Below are 14740 nucleotides of genomic sequence, written 5' to 3' on the forward strand. Positions count from 1 at the left end.
TCCTTTGAACGCAGATTTCTTGCCGGGACATATGGTACAATACAATCGGCAAGATAGGATGGAGCTAGACCGTGTAGTATTTTATACGTAAGTAGTAAAACCTTAAAGTCACATCTTAAGTGCACAGGAAGCCAGTGCAGGTGAGCCAGTACAGGCGTAATGTGATCAAACTTTCTTGTTCTTGTCAAAAGTCTAGCAGCCGCATTTTGTACCAACTGTAATCTTTTAATGCTAGACATGGGGAGACCCGAAAATAATACGTTACAGTAGTCGAGGCGAGACGTAACAAACGCATGGATAATGATCTCAGCGTCTTTAGTGGACAGAATGGAGCGAATTTTAGCGATATTACGGAGATGAAAGAAGGCCGTTTTAGTAACGCTTTTAATGTGTGCCTCAAAGGAGAGAGTTGGGTCGAAGATAATACCCAGATTCTTTACCGTGTCGCCTTGTTTAATTGTTTGGTTGTCAAATGTTAGAGTTGTATTATTAAATCAAGATTTGGTCTATGTTAGAATTAGAATCATCCATCCATCCATCCATTTTCTACCGCTTATTCCCTTTCGGGGTCGCGGGGGGCGCTGGCGCCTATCTCAGCTACAATCGGGCGGAAGGCAGGGTACACCCTGGACAAGTCGCCACCTCATCGCAGGGCCAGAATTAGAATCAGAAGTACTTTATTAATCTCCCCTCTATCCGAATCACTTCTACACTGGATAATCTTACCAGAGACATGCTACAGCATTTTAGGCAAGAGCTTAACTACCATCTTGTTGTGTGTCGTGTCACAGTTGGTGCACATATTGAACACTTTTGAAACGGTTTTCAGAATAAACTTATGATGTTCATCACCTTAACTGTTAAATTTTATTGAGCTAGACGTGCTTTTAAAATTATGTCAAATATTTTACGACACTCGGTATGTCTTGAAGATGAATGTCAGCACAATTTTTTTTATGTCAGTCAAACAGTATATAGATTTGCTGTTCACAACACTAGGGTACATCTGCCCACTGTCGGTACGATGTATACAAAAAGTTCACTGCATGTCGCACATGCCAGGATATGATGAAAATAATACTTTTTTGTACATTTTGTTGTGTTTTCTCTAAACAAGTTGTAATGTCGTAATTGCATTCTTTTTTCCTCTTGAGTTTAACAGCTAATCCGACAATGGAGGTTATAGGCATCGGCACAAGAGAGTAGAGCAGAGACAGCCTGGCAGAAAGCATGTAGTCTATGAACAATACCCACATTAGTACAAATGTCAATCTGTAACATCACAAATGGCCTACTGTTGAGACAATACTGCAAAACACAGCATTCAAAGGCATCATAAACTGCATGCAAGCTCACACCCACATGCATGAACCTTATGATTTGACGCTTTGGCATGTATCCAACTTTGTAACAACATTTATAAGTCAGAAAAGAGGAAAATCATCATAGGTCCTCTTTAAATTATTATTTACAAGCAGTCACCATTTTTTGATTGGCCACTCTTTGAAAGTTTATAGATTTTTAAACTAACCGATCTTAAAGACGTGACAGATTCGAACTGAAAATGTCGAGTAACACCATTTCCATGTTTTTTATTCATGCCAGATTTTTTTGTACTTCATTTGTAGGGCATGGAAAAAATCACAAGGATGCCGCATCAGTACGAGCCACACATCCAATTCCTGCTGCCTGCGGGATCTACTATTTTGAAGTCAAAATTGTCAGTAAAGGTCGAGATGGGTAAGTAAACACCTTTTATTATATATCATCTTTAGTGTATTTTCCTACTTGTCTGTTGAGTCCCTTTGTGTTTTACATTTATTTCCTGTAAATGTCTCAAAATACAAGTGTTGGTAAGAAAGACAATTATTTGAAATACATTTCAGAAGCCTTGGTATTGTAAAAAAAAAAAAAGTTTGTTAAATTACAAATGTTTATCAAAATAATCAAATAGGATTCTCCACAATTGGTTACTATGGCGACCTGGAAGTGCAAACTATTCCATAAAATGAATTACAATTACAGAAAACAAATTAACAATAGACAAAACACTTTACAATTTTAGAAAACACAGAAACAAAAGACAAAACACTTTTACAATTTCATAAAACAATAAAAAGAAAAGCCTTAAAAGCTTACAAATTGAGAAAACAAATTAACAATAGACGAAAGAAACATACACACAAAATAGCCAAAACAAATTATAAACACCGGAAAGGGAATGTCCCAAGTCAAAGATTGACAGCTAAATCAACCAATCATTTTGTCCACATCTGCTGAGTCTTTACTTCCTCATTCAGCACTCTGCGGACATTGATTGGCTTATTTAGCTGTCAATCTGGGATTTGGGACATTCCCTTTCCAGTTTTTTTACGAAACAAACAATTTCAGAAAATACAACAGAAACGGAACCTACTTACAATTAAAGAAACCGGAAAGGGAATGACTAAACCTGGACTGACAGGAATGATGTTTCATTTCAAGGTTGGTAATGGTGGTCATCAATGAAAAGTCACAGATGGACTTTTGGATACAAAATAGTCCAGGATGTGGATGTTTCTAAACCAGGGATTTGTGAAGTTGTGTTTACTATTTGCTATTGTTTGCTTTGCATTTCAAAGTGTTTTTTTTACTGTACATTTTAAGTGGTATGGACAAGTAAAACAATATTATCACTGTTAAGTACATACCTATGTGTTTTACCAGTATTAGATCAAATAATTTTAAGTATTTTTAAAAATGCTCGTTAGTTCCCCAAAAAAGTAATGTATTTACTACTACTCTGTAATTATGTAATTACTTGTTAAAGTAATTCATACAATACTTTTTTTCTTTTAACTTTTACATATCTGCTGTATGCAGTTCAGAGTTGTAGTTGTAATAGTATGTGGGCCATTGCATTGGTAGTCTGTGAGGAGTGACTGAGTGGAAGGAAATGTTTCTGACTGGTGCTCCAGTTAAACGTGTTCACTGATAGTTAATAAAATGATTGAAAGTGCATCTATGACTTTGTCTCTCCTTGTCCACAAATAGGGTTTTGTAGAATTACATTATTATTACTTTACTGAATTGTTCTTTATTATTCCCTGTAGTAGTTGTGCATTACGTGTGTGTGTGTGGTGGCTGATGCTTCTACTCGTAGAAATCTACTTCCTGAAGTTAATTTGCAACGACTCTGAAGTCTTGTTGACATCAACAAAACGCCTTCAAAATTAGCGTGCCGCAATAGATCAAAAGTAACAATAGCAGGGTTCTAATGTACGTAAAAGTACTTAGATTATTCATTATTGGAAAAACGGCGTTTGTAATGCTGTTTTGTAATGTCATGAGCCATATGTTTCACACCCCTAGAGCTTAGGCTCTGGAACTTTTTTTTGCATTGTAAAAAAATGCACCCAAAGAATAGGTTGCATTAAGAATGTCAAATACTGTACAGGTGAAACTCCAGTTAATTGAACATTGTGCAAAAGTCCATTCATGTCACAAACTTAACTTAAAATTTGAAACTAAAATGTGACAAACCCATTTTAAGCAAAGTGAGATATGTCAAGCCTTTGTTATAATTTCAAAGATCATAGCCTATAGTTTTTTTAAACCTAAAATGTTCTGTGATCTTCAATTGGAGGTTTTCATAAATTGTAAACCATAATCCAACACAGATAGACAGACAACATTCACGCTCACATTCACACACTAGGGCCAATTTTTAGTGTTGCCAATCAACCTGCGTGGCGCAGTGGGAGAGTGGCCGTGCGCAACCCGAGGGTCCCTGGTTCAAAATCCCACCTAGTACCAACCTCGTCACGTCCGTTGTGTCCTGAGCAAGACACTTCACCCTTGCTCCTGATGGGTGCTGCTTGGCGCCTTGCATGGCAGCTCCCTCCATCAGTGTGTGAATGTGTGTGTGAATGGGTAAATGTGGAAGTAGTGTCAAAGCGCTTTGAGTACCTTGAAGGTAGAAAAGCGCTATACAAGTACAACCCATTTATCATTTAACCTGGCGACTTGTCCAGCGCCCCCTGCGACCTCAAAAGGGAATAAGTGGGAGAAAATGGATGGATGGATAAACCATAATCCATTCATAAATCCATTTTCTACCATTAAAATTATATCAAAAGAAGGCTTGAAATCTTTTGAGTTGCATGTTATGAGCCTATGTCATATATTTATTTAACCTTGTAAATCTAATTGCTGGAATAAACAACCCTTTGCACGATATTCTAATTCTTTGAGTTTCACCTGTTATTACTTTGCTATATTTCTCATTCATTTATTTCTCCGTTTCAAATAATTAAGGTATTGGTGCGAGTCCAACTGTGTTTTTATTGCTATTGAAGTTGTAAAAGTAGGTCTGAACTTCTAATAGTATTTAGGACTGCAGTAGTCCTTGTTAGTCTACTGTTAACTGAATGTGTGGTTTCCAGGTGTACTGCCTGGCACTGGATTACAATAACATTCTCTTTAGGAAATCAGTTTAACTACATAGCTATGCAGTTTCTTTGAGTTTCAGATAGAGATCACATACCGACTGCTAGTGGGCTGGAAGTCCAAGTATACCTGGATGTGTCTCCATAAGAAGGCACTGCAAGACGAGCCTTAGCAAAGGCCTCTAATTCAGCCTTTTAATTTTAAATCTGCAGTCTCTGGACCCAAACCTATAGTATATTAAGAAAAACTCAATTGCATTTCTTTAAAGAAGAGTTAAAAATATTAACCTTATCGAATGTATTACCTGTGTGGTAAGTAGTAGAGTTCATTGAGCACTCCTCATGGACATGATGCTGTTTTGGAAGGGCAGATCCTATGACTGTTCCACAGTCTCACACACTCATCTAAGTCCCTCTGTTTAACATCACCCAAAAAATATCTCTATGGATAGGGATGCAATGGCTTTCACTGAAGTATACAGCATCTCGGAGGTTAGAAAATAGCTCCATGACTAAAAAACATGACTGAAGAATAACATTTAAAAAAAGGTAAAGGTTATTTAAAAATTATGTTTTAATGGGCAGTGGACACTTACCTTCCCTTTCTGAATATTGACACACCGGGACTCAATTTGCTGGTTGGTTGTGGATGAACAATAAATGTACCTGGATGCTCGAGAGAAATAGTTGTGGCGTAGGGTACACTGAATTGCAGGCATGGTTTTGTTAACTGTACCACAATCCTTTCCTATTCTCATGGGTACAACACCAAGGTACCTCACACTTGACAGGAAATAGTGAGCTACCACAGCTGGATTATTGTTTGTTGGTCCACATGCAATCTACAGTACTTAACGTAAAAATCCATCAATGCACCCGATAGGGCCAAATCGAATGGCTTCAGTTAATCATAGTCATCAGCATACCACAAATAAATGGATCCCACAGAGTGATATGTTTTTTTTTACATATCTTCAAGCATTAAGCTCCTGGAGCAAAGTCATCACATTATACCAATTTACTCACAAATAGTACTTTTGTTTGAGTACCTGCCACATTGTACGGTAACCAAACAGCTGCCCAGGTCCCTGAAGTTCCAATCAAATTGCCCGAATGATAGCGTTTGTAAAAGAGTAATCCTTTCTTCGATAAAACCTGCATGTCATTAAGTTTGCTTTTCAGAAACCTCATCCTAATGTGTACGCTATGTAAACATGGTATCATGTCAACGATTACACCGTACGAGTGTCCTGCATTAAAATATGTAATACATTGCTGTGATACACCTGGTTCTTCCATCTGCTCCATGTTCCTTAAAGATTGCAGTGACCAACCAGATGAGCAACAAAATTGTGTCTAGCAGCTCATATGTTTTCCACAATATTGGCAAAACATCTCAAAGGCGGCCATTATCCATCTTGAAATGAAGCGCTCAAAACCTCACCTCCTGTCAGTCTGGGTTTGGTCATTCCCTTTCTGGTTAAGTTAATTATAAATTGGTTTAGCTTCTTATGTAGAGTTTTATGAAATTGTAAGTTGTTTCATAAAGAAACGGGAAAGGGAATATTCTCAATCTCAGATTAACAAATCAGCCACTCATTTTGTTCATGTTCACACAATGCCGAATGAGGAAGTAAAGACTGGATGTGGACAAAATGATTGGTTGATTTAGCTGTCAATCTGCGATTTGGGACATTCCCTTTTCAGTTTATAAAATGAAAGTTGCTTTGTCTTTTCTGAAATTGTAAAGTGTTTTGTCTTTTGTTGTTTATTTTTTTTGAAATTGTAAAGTCTTTTGTTTTTATGTGTTATGAAATCGGGATGTTTTTTGTCTTTTGTTGTGAATCTTCGAATACTACCAGTGGCCATCCATGAAAATACATATTGTAAAAAAGCACATTTATTGCTTAATGCATTATCTGAACAGCTAAAGCTGTTATCCATGTATTTTTTGATTTATTTTTTTTTCTCAGTCTTTCTGCATCCCCAGAAAAAAGTGTTTTGTCTAAACTTGTCTAAAATAAAATAAAAACTGATAGACCCTCTGAAGTAATTCACACTTTCAAGGCATAAAAGGAGGTCAGAAACAATATTATGTTAATTAAAAATGCCTTTGCTGCCTATTTGAGTTTGGGCATCAAATATGACTTTTTCAGGAACACAGTAAAAACTGGTCAAAAAAGTTAATGGTGTGACATGAATATGTGTATGTAGATGCTTACATAAAATCTCACCAGAAGCATTAATAATTAAAATGTTCTTTTTTTGTAATCCAGCTACATGGGAATCGGCTTGTCTGCTCAGGGGGTCAACATGAACAGACTTCCTGGTGAGTAACAAGTGATTGATATTTGTGTTAGTAAATTATATACTTTTGCTGTCGTAAAAATGCTTCTTGCCTGTAACTTTTAGATGAGTGGTTCTTAAACTTTTTTCACAATGTACCACCTCAGAAAAAAAAAATGGCACTCCAAGTACCACCATCATGACCAACATTTAATACATTAGTGTAGTAGGCCTCAGAATTCACTAAAAACAAGGCAGAGGTTTTATTTAACCATTATATTTGATATTTGTGGCCACTCTAACACTACACTAATAGCTCCGGCAGTAGCGTATAGCATATAGCAGTTAGCATATCATGACTCACAATGCACTTCTGCCATGACCCGGCCCCGCCGAATTCTTATTGGTTGGCGCGTGAGTGACGATTGCTGACGTGTGTGTGTGACAATTGCGGACATTTTCTTCGTCGCTCACGCGAATGAGATCAATAATATTATTTGATATTCTACGGTAATGAGTTAATAATTTCACACATAAGTCGCTCCGCAGTATACGTCGCACCCACAGCCAAACTATGAAAAAAACGTCGACATATTGTCCGAAAAATATGGTATTTATATTCCATAAATTCAAGTAAATGATCTGTGCTCTGTTCGTTGGTCTTCCAGAAGATACATATTGATCTAACATCGATTTAAAAGGTAATTGATCGATTTTATCAATACGAGAAAATAAAATATTCGCTTTCAACAATTATGGCAAATACGACAGCGTTTTTTGTTCAGGTGAGAACACTAATACTAATACAAATAATAACAGAATAAATGAACAAATTAAAAAGATGGTTTGACAAAAAGAGACTATCCTCAGTAAAAAATAAAATGATGCTGTTCCGTAATAGTAGAAGGGAAAGTCAAACACAAATGCAAATAGACGGAATAGAAATTGAAAGAGTAAATGAAACCAAATTTCTAGGTATAAGGATTGATGATAAAATGAACTGGAAATGGCATATAAAAAATATACAACATGAAGTGGTAAGAAACACATCAATAATGAGAATCACTCCATGACAATCATTGGTACTTTAACTTTAACTTAACTTTAAATATTCTCTACTTCTCGCCAGTCTTACCATATCTGAGTTATTGTGCAGAAATGTGGGGAAATAACTACAAAAGTACACTTCATTCATTAATCGTGTTCCAGAAAATATCAATTAGTTTAATACATAATGTTGGACACCGAGAAAATACACCCCCTTTATTTATTGAATCAAACATATTGTAATTCAACGACTTGGTGCATTTGCCAACAGCTAAAATTATGCACAAAGCATACTATAACCTGCTACCCAAGAGAATACAACAATTCTTCTCAACAAAAGAGGAAAAATATAATCTTAGAGGAAAATGTAATTTAAAACATTTGTACGCATGTACAACACTTAACACCTTCAGTATATCAGTATGTGAAATTAAATTATGGAATGGATTAAGCAAATAAATCAAACAATGTACTAAAATGATCCAATTCAAGAAACACTTTAAACTTATAAAGTGTTTACAATGTACAAAGAAGAAGAACCATAATAAACATTGTAAATGTATTTAATTCATTTTCTTAACCATTATATTTAGTTCACCATATGAAATATGACCTAGTACACTAATTATTATCTTTTTTTTTTTCTTTGTCATGAAGAAGGGAGTTTTTTTTGGTTGGTGCTCTAATCGTAAGTGTATCTTGTGTTTTTTATGTTAATTTAATAAAAAAGATAAAAGTAAATAAATAAATAAATAAATAAATGTATATATATATATATATATATATATACAAATTTAAATATTCTTCTGCCTCCCCGGTACCAATCGGGCCACGGCCCGGTGGTTGGGGACCACTGCCCTACACCTCTGATGCTAGTAAATAGCTAATTTAACCCGAACAGATTTAGTTGAACCTAATTTTTTACATTAATTTTGTATGTGTATTATTACATTATTAACAGTAGAAGTAATTCAACCTAAATATATGTTGGTTGTACTTTATTTTTTATATTAATATTGCATTATTTCATGTTGAAAAACAAAATAAAAAGTAGCAGGTAAATCTACTCTTAAAATGTTGTTTATTCTATTTTTATTGAACCTTTCTTGAATGTTGAAAATGAGAGCAGAAAATGTTTCCTCCTGTAAAGTAAACCTAAAGTGATGGTTGCACTTTATTCAAATAACATAGGACTGCATTGGCCATACATTGCTGTTTACTTGTTAGTTTGTATTCATACATTCTTTATATCTAATTCCCTTACAAGAAATAACGTGTGTGTGTGTGTGTGTGTGTGTGTGTGTGTGTGTGTGTGTATATATGTATGAAAATTCACACTTTAAATGTCATTAATAAGCTTTGAATTCTATATCCAGACACATTAGAATAATGTATACAATTGTACGAATGTGCTGATAGTAAGTCAATCGATCGGTAAATGAAAATGAGTTCAATAACTTTGCTGTTGTCGATAAATTGCTGCTTCTGTCTGTTATTTTTCTTCGGCTTTTTCAAACTGGACACAAAAGGTCTTGTAAAGTTTGACAGCTTAAAAAGAGCTGCCTCTTTACGGCAAATAAAACGGTTCTCGGGTCCCAAATGTTGCCATTTTTTGGTGACTGTAGGCGTGTAGTCCTTAACTGTGACATCATGTCATGTTAATGATGAAGCTGAGCTTGATTTTTTACACAACTGCCCACAGACGTCTGCAGTAGTTCAGTGCAACCCACATGAGCCACTAATTTGGCTAACATTAGCAGGTCTTATGACGCAGGTCTTGTGACCTACGGTGGACTAGAACAGGGGGGTACGCATACCATTGGGGGTACTTGAACGTTGCCAAGGGGTACGTGAGATTTTTGAAAAATATTCTTAAAATAGCAAATTCAAAAATCCTTTATAAATATATTTCTTGAATATTACTTAGACAAAATATGAATGTAAGTTCATAAACTGTGAAAAAAAAATGCAACAATGCAATATTCAGTGTTGACAGCTAGATTTTTTGTGGACATGTTCCATAAATATTGATGTTAAAGATTTCTTTTTTTGTGAAGAAATGTTTAGAATTAAGTTCATGAATCCAGATGGATCTCTATTAAAATTCCCAAAGAGGGCACTTTAAGTTGATGATTACTTCTATGTGTGGAAATCTGTATTTATAATTGAATCACTTGTTTATTTTTCAACAAGTTTTTAGTTATTTTTATATCTTTTTTTCCAAATAGTTCAAGAAAGACCACTACAAATGAGCAATATTTTGCAGTGTTATACAATTTAATAAATCAGAAACTGATGACATTGTTCTGTATTTTACTTTTGTATCTCTTTTTTTCAACCAAAAATGCTTTGTTCTGATTAGGGGGTACTTGAATTTAAAAAATGTTCACAGGGGATACATCACTGAAAAAAGGTTGAGAACTACTGGACTAGAACAAACAACCAAGGCACATCTCACAAAAGAGTAGACAAAACTTTTTATTCTCTGACATTTCCACAGTAAATGAATTAGAGTGAGTTCAGCTGTCAGACACTTTAGACCTAACTTGCTCTCTACTGTACCCATTTTAAAGAACTGAGAGGGTGTAAAATACAATATATTCAAGATATGTAATTGACCTAGCTTTATTTTGAATGCATCTAAATGATTCATTCCTACTATACTTACTGTCACCAATTGTTAAGCAAATTAATGTCTTGCAGTTACAAACCCCGTTTTCATATGAGTTGGGAAATTGTGTTAGATGTAAATATAAATGGAATACAATGATTTGCAAATAATTTTCAACCCATATTCAATTGAATGCACTACAAAGACAAGATATTTGATGTTCAAACCCATAAACTTTATTTTTTTTTTTGCAAATAATTAACTTAGAATTTCTTATATCATCATATATATATATATATATATATATATATATATATATATATATATATGTATGTATGTATGTGTATATATATATATATATATATATATATATATATATATATATATATATATATATATATATATCCTCATAGGTACACTTCTACTGTGAGAGACAGAATGTGAAAAAATAATCCAGGAATTAACATTGTAGGAATTTTAAAGAATTTATTTGTAAATTATGGTGGAAAATAAGTATTTGGTCCACCATTCAAAGCTCTCCCTGATGGAAGGAGGTTTCGGCTCAAAATCTCAAGCTACATGGCCCCATTCATTCTTTCCTTAACACGGATCAATCGTCCTGTCCCCTTAGCAGAAAAACAGCCCTAAAGCATGATGTTTCCATTCACATGCTTCACAGTAGGTGTGGTGTTTTTGGGATGCAACTCAGTATTCTTCTTCCTCCAAACACGACGAGTTGAGTTTATACCAAAAAGTTCTATTTTGGTTTCATCTGACCACATGACATTCTCCCAATCCTCTGCTGTATCATCCATGTATCCATTTTGGTATAAACTCAACTCGTCGTACGTACCGAACCAAAATTTTTGGGTACCGTTACACCCCTAATGTATGTATATGTGTATATGTTTAGTATATATATATGTATATATGTGTATATGTATGTATATGTGTATATATATATATATATATAGATATATATATATATATATGTTTATGCATAAGTGTATATATGTTTATGTAAGTTATATATATATATGTATATATGCATATATATGTATATGTATAAATGCATATATATATATATATATATATATATATGTATGTATATATGTATATGTATGTATGTATGTATTTGTACAAACCCTGTTTCCATATGAGTTGGGAAATTGTGTTAGATGTAAATATAAACGGAATGCAATGATTTGCAAATCATTTTCAACCCATATTCAGTTGAAAATGCTACAAAGACAACATATTTGATGTTCAAACTCATAAACTTTTTTTTGTTGTTGTAAATAATCATTAACTATAGAATTTGATGCCAGCAACACGTGACAAAGAAGTTGGGAAAGGTGGCAATAAATACTGATAAAGTTGAGGAATACTCATCAAACACTTATTTGGAACATCCCATAGGTGTGCAGGGCAGGCTAATTGGGAGCAGGTGGGTGTCACGATTGGGTATAAAAACAGCTTCCCAAAAAATACTCAGTCTCTCACAAGAAAGGATGGCCCGAGGTACACCCCTTTGTCCACAACTGAGTGAGCAAATAGTCAAACAGTTTAAGAACAATGTTTCTCAAAGTGCAATTGCAAGAAATTTAGGGATTTCAACATCTACGGTCCATAGTATCATCAAAAGGTTTCGATATTCTGGAGAAATCCCTCCACGTAAGCGGCATGGCCGGAAACCAACATTGAATCACCGTGACCTTCGATCCCTCAGACGGCACTGTATTGAAAACCGACATAAATCTCTAAGGATGTCACCACATGGGCTCAGGAACACTTCAGAAAACCACTGTCACTAAATACAGTTCATCGCTACATCTGTAAGTGCAAGTTAAAGCTCTACTATGCAAAGCGAAAGCCATTTATCAACAACATCCAGAAACACCACCGGCTTCTTTGGGCCCAAGATAGTCTAAGATGGACTGATGCAAAGTGGAAAAGTGTTCTGTGGACTGACAAGTCCACATTTCAAATTGTTTTTGGAAATATTCGACATTGTGTCATCCGGACCAAAAGGGAAGCAAACCATCCAGACTGTTATCGACGCAAAGTTCAAAAGCCAGCATCTGTGATGGTATGGGGGTGCATTAGTGCCCAAGGCATGGGTAAGTTACACATCTGTGAAGGCACCATTAATGCTGAAAGGTACATACAGGTTTTGGAACAACATATGCTGCCGTCTGAGCGCTGTCTTTTTCATGGTTGCCCCTGCTTATTTCAGCAAGACAATGCCATGCCACATTTAGCATGTGTTACAACAGCGTGGCTTCGTAAAAAAAGAGTGCAGGTACTTTCCTGGCTTCCTGCAGTCCAGACCTGTGTCCCATAGAAAATGTGTGGCGCATTATGAAGCGTAAAATACGACAGCGGAGACTCCGGACTGTTGAACGACTGAAGCTCTACATAAAACCAGAATGGGAAAGAATTCCACTTTCAAAGCTTCAACAATTAGTTTCCTCAGTTCCCAAACGTTTATTGGGTGTTGTTAAAAGAAAAGTGATGTAACACAGTGGTGAACATGCCCTTTCCCGACTACTTCAGCACGTGTTGCAGCCATGAAATTCTAAGTTGATTATTATTTGCAAAAAAAAATAAAGTTTATGAGTTTGAATATCAAATATCTTCTCTTTGTAGTGCATTCATTTGAATATGGGTTGAAAAGGATTAGCAAATCATTGTATTCCGTTTATATTTACATCTAACACATTAAAAACTCATATGGAAACAGGGTTTGTATATATATATGTGTATATATGTATACGTATGTATATGTATATATTAGGGCTGCAAATCTTTGGGTGTCCCACGATTCGATTCAATATCGATTCTTCGGGTCGCTATTCGATAATAAAATGATTTTTTCGATTCAACGCGATTCTCGATTCAAAAACGATATTTTTTCGATTCAAAAAGGTTCTCTATTCATTCAATACATAGGATTTCAGCAGGATCTACCCCAGTCTGTTGACATGCTAGCAGAGTAGTAGATTTTTTTACAAAAGCTTTTATAATTGTAAAGGACAATGTTTTATCAACTGATTGCAATAATGTAAATTTGTTTTAACTATTAAACAAACCAAAAATATGACTTATTTTATCTTTGTAAAAAGCTTATGAGATGCGATGCTAGTGTAAGCCACTGTGACACTATTGTTCTTTTTTTTTATTTTTATAAATGTCTAATGATAATGTCAATGAGGGATTTTTAATCACTGCTATGCTGAAATTATAACAAATATTGATACTGTTGTTGATAATATTCATTTTTGTTCCACTACTTTTGGTTTGTTCTGTGTCGTGTTTGTGTCTTCTCAATTGCCCTGTTTATTGCAGTTCTGAGTGTTGCTGGGTCAGGTTTGGTTTTGGAATTGGATTGCATTGTTATGGTATTGCTGTGTAGTGGTTTGTTGGATTGATTAAAAAAAATAAATCAATAAAAAATAAATCGATTTTTTAAAAATTAGAATCGATTCTGAATCGCACAACGTATTCGATTTGTATTCGAATCGATTTTCCCCCACTCCCCTAATATGTATATATATATATATATACACACACACATATATATATACACATACATATATATACACAGATATATATATATATATATATATATATATATATATATATATATATACAGATATATATATACATACATACATATATATATGTATATATATATGTGTATACATAGATATATATATATATATATACACGTATATATATATATATATATATATATATATTAGGGGTGTGGGAAAAAATCGATTCGAATATGAATCGAATTGTTTATGTTGTGGGATTCAGAATCGATTCAAATGTTTAAAAAATCGATTTTTTTTATTTAATTTTTTTTATTTTTTTATTTTTTTTAAATCAATCCAACAAACCACTGAAAAGCAATACCACAACAATGCAATCCAATTCCAAAACCAAACCTGACCCAGCAACACTCAGAACTGCAATAAACAGAGCAATTGAGAGGAGACACAAACACGACACAGAACAAACCAAAAGTAGTGAAACAAAAATGAATATTATCAACAACAGTATCAATATTAGTTATAATTTCAGCATAGCAGTGATTAAAAATCCCTCATTGACATTATCATTAGACATTTATAAAAATAAAAAAAAGAACAATAGTGTCACAGTGCCCTACACTTGCATCGCAACTCATAAGCTTGACAACACACAGTGTCCAATATTTTCACAAAAATAAAATAAGTCAGATTTTTGGTTCGTTTAATAGTTAAAATAAATTTACATTATTGCAATCAGTTGATAAAACGTTTTCCTTTACAATTATAAAAGCTTTTTAAGAAAAATCTACTACTCTGTTAGCATGTCAGCA

General features: G+C 34.3%; 1 protein-coding gene across 2 annotated transcripts in view; it reads left to right on the forward strand.

The window, feature by feature from the left end:
• The window catches only part of ranbp10 (RAN binding protein 10), a 55634-nt gene that overhangs the window by 13033 nt on the left and 27861 nt on the right, over positions 1 to 14740 (forward strand). For both annotated transcript variants that reach the window (XM_061917465.1, XM_061917466.1), the window contains exons 2-3: positions 1629 to 1740; positions 6704 to 6756. In XM_061917465.1, coding sequence (XP_061773449.1) covers positions 1629 to 1740; positions 6704 to 6756 — 165 coding nt within the window. The remainder of the gene's footprint in view (positions 1 to 1628; positions 1741 to 6703; positions 6757 to 14740) is intronic.

Source organism: Nerophis ophidion, linkage group LG12 (genome assembly GCF_033978795.1).
Source record: "Nerophis ophidion isolate RoL-2023_Sa linkage group LG12, RoL_Noph_v1.0, whole genome shotgun sequence".
In the NCBI taxonomy this organism is placed as follows: domain Eukaryota; kingdom Metazoa; phylum Chordata; class Actinopteri; order Syngnathiformes; family Syngnathidae; genus Nerophis; species Nerophis ophidion.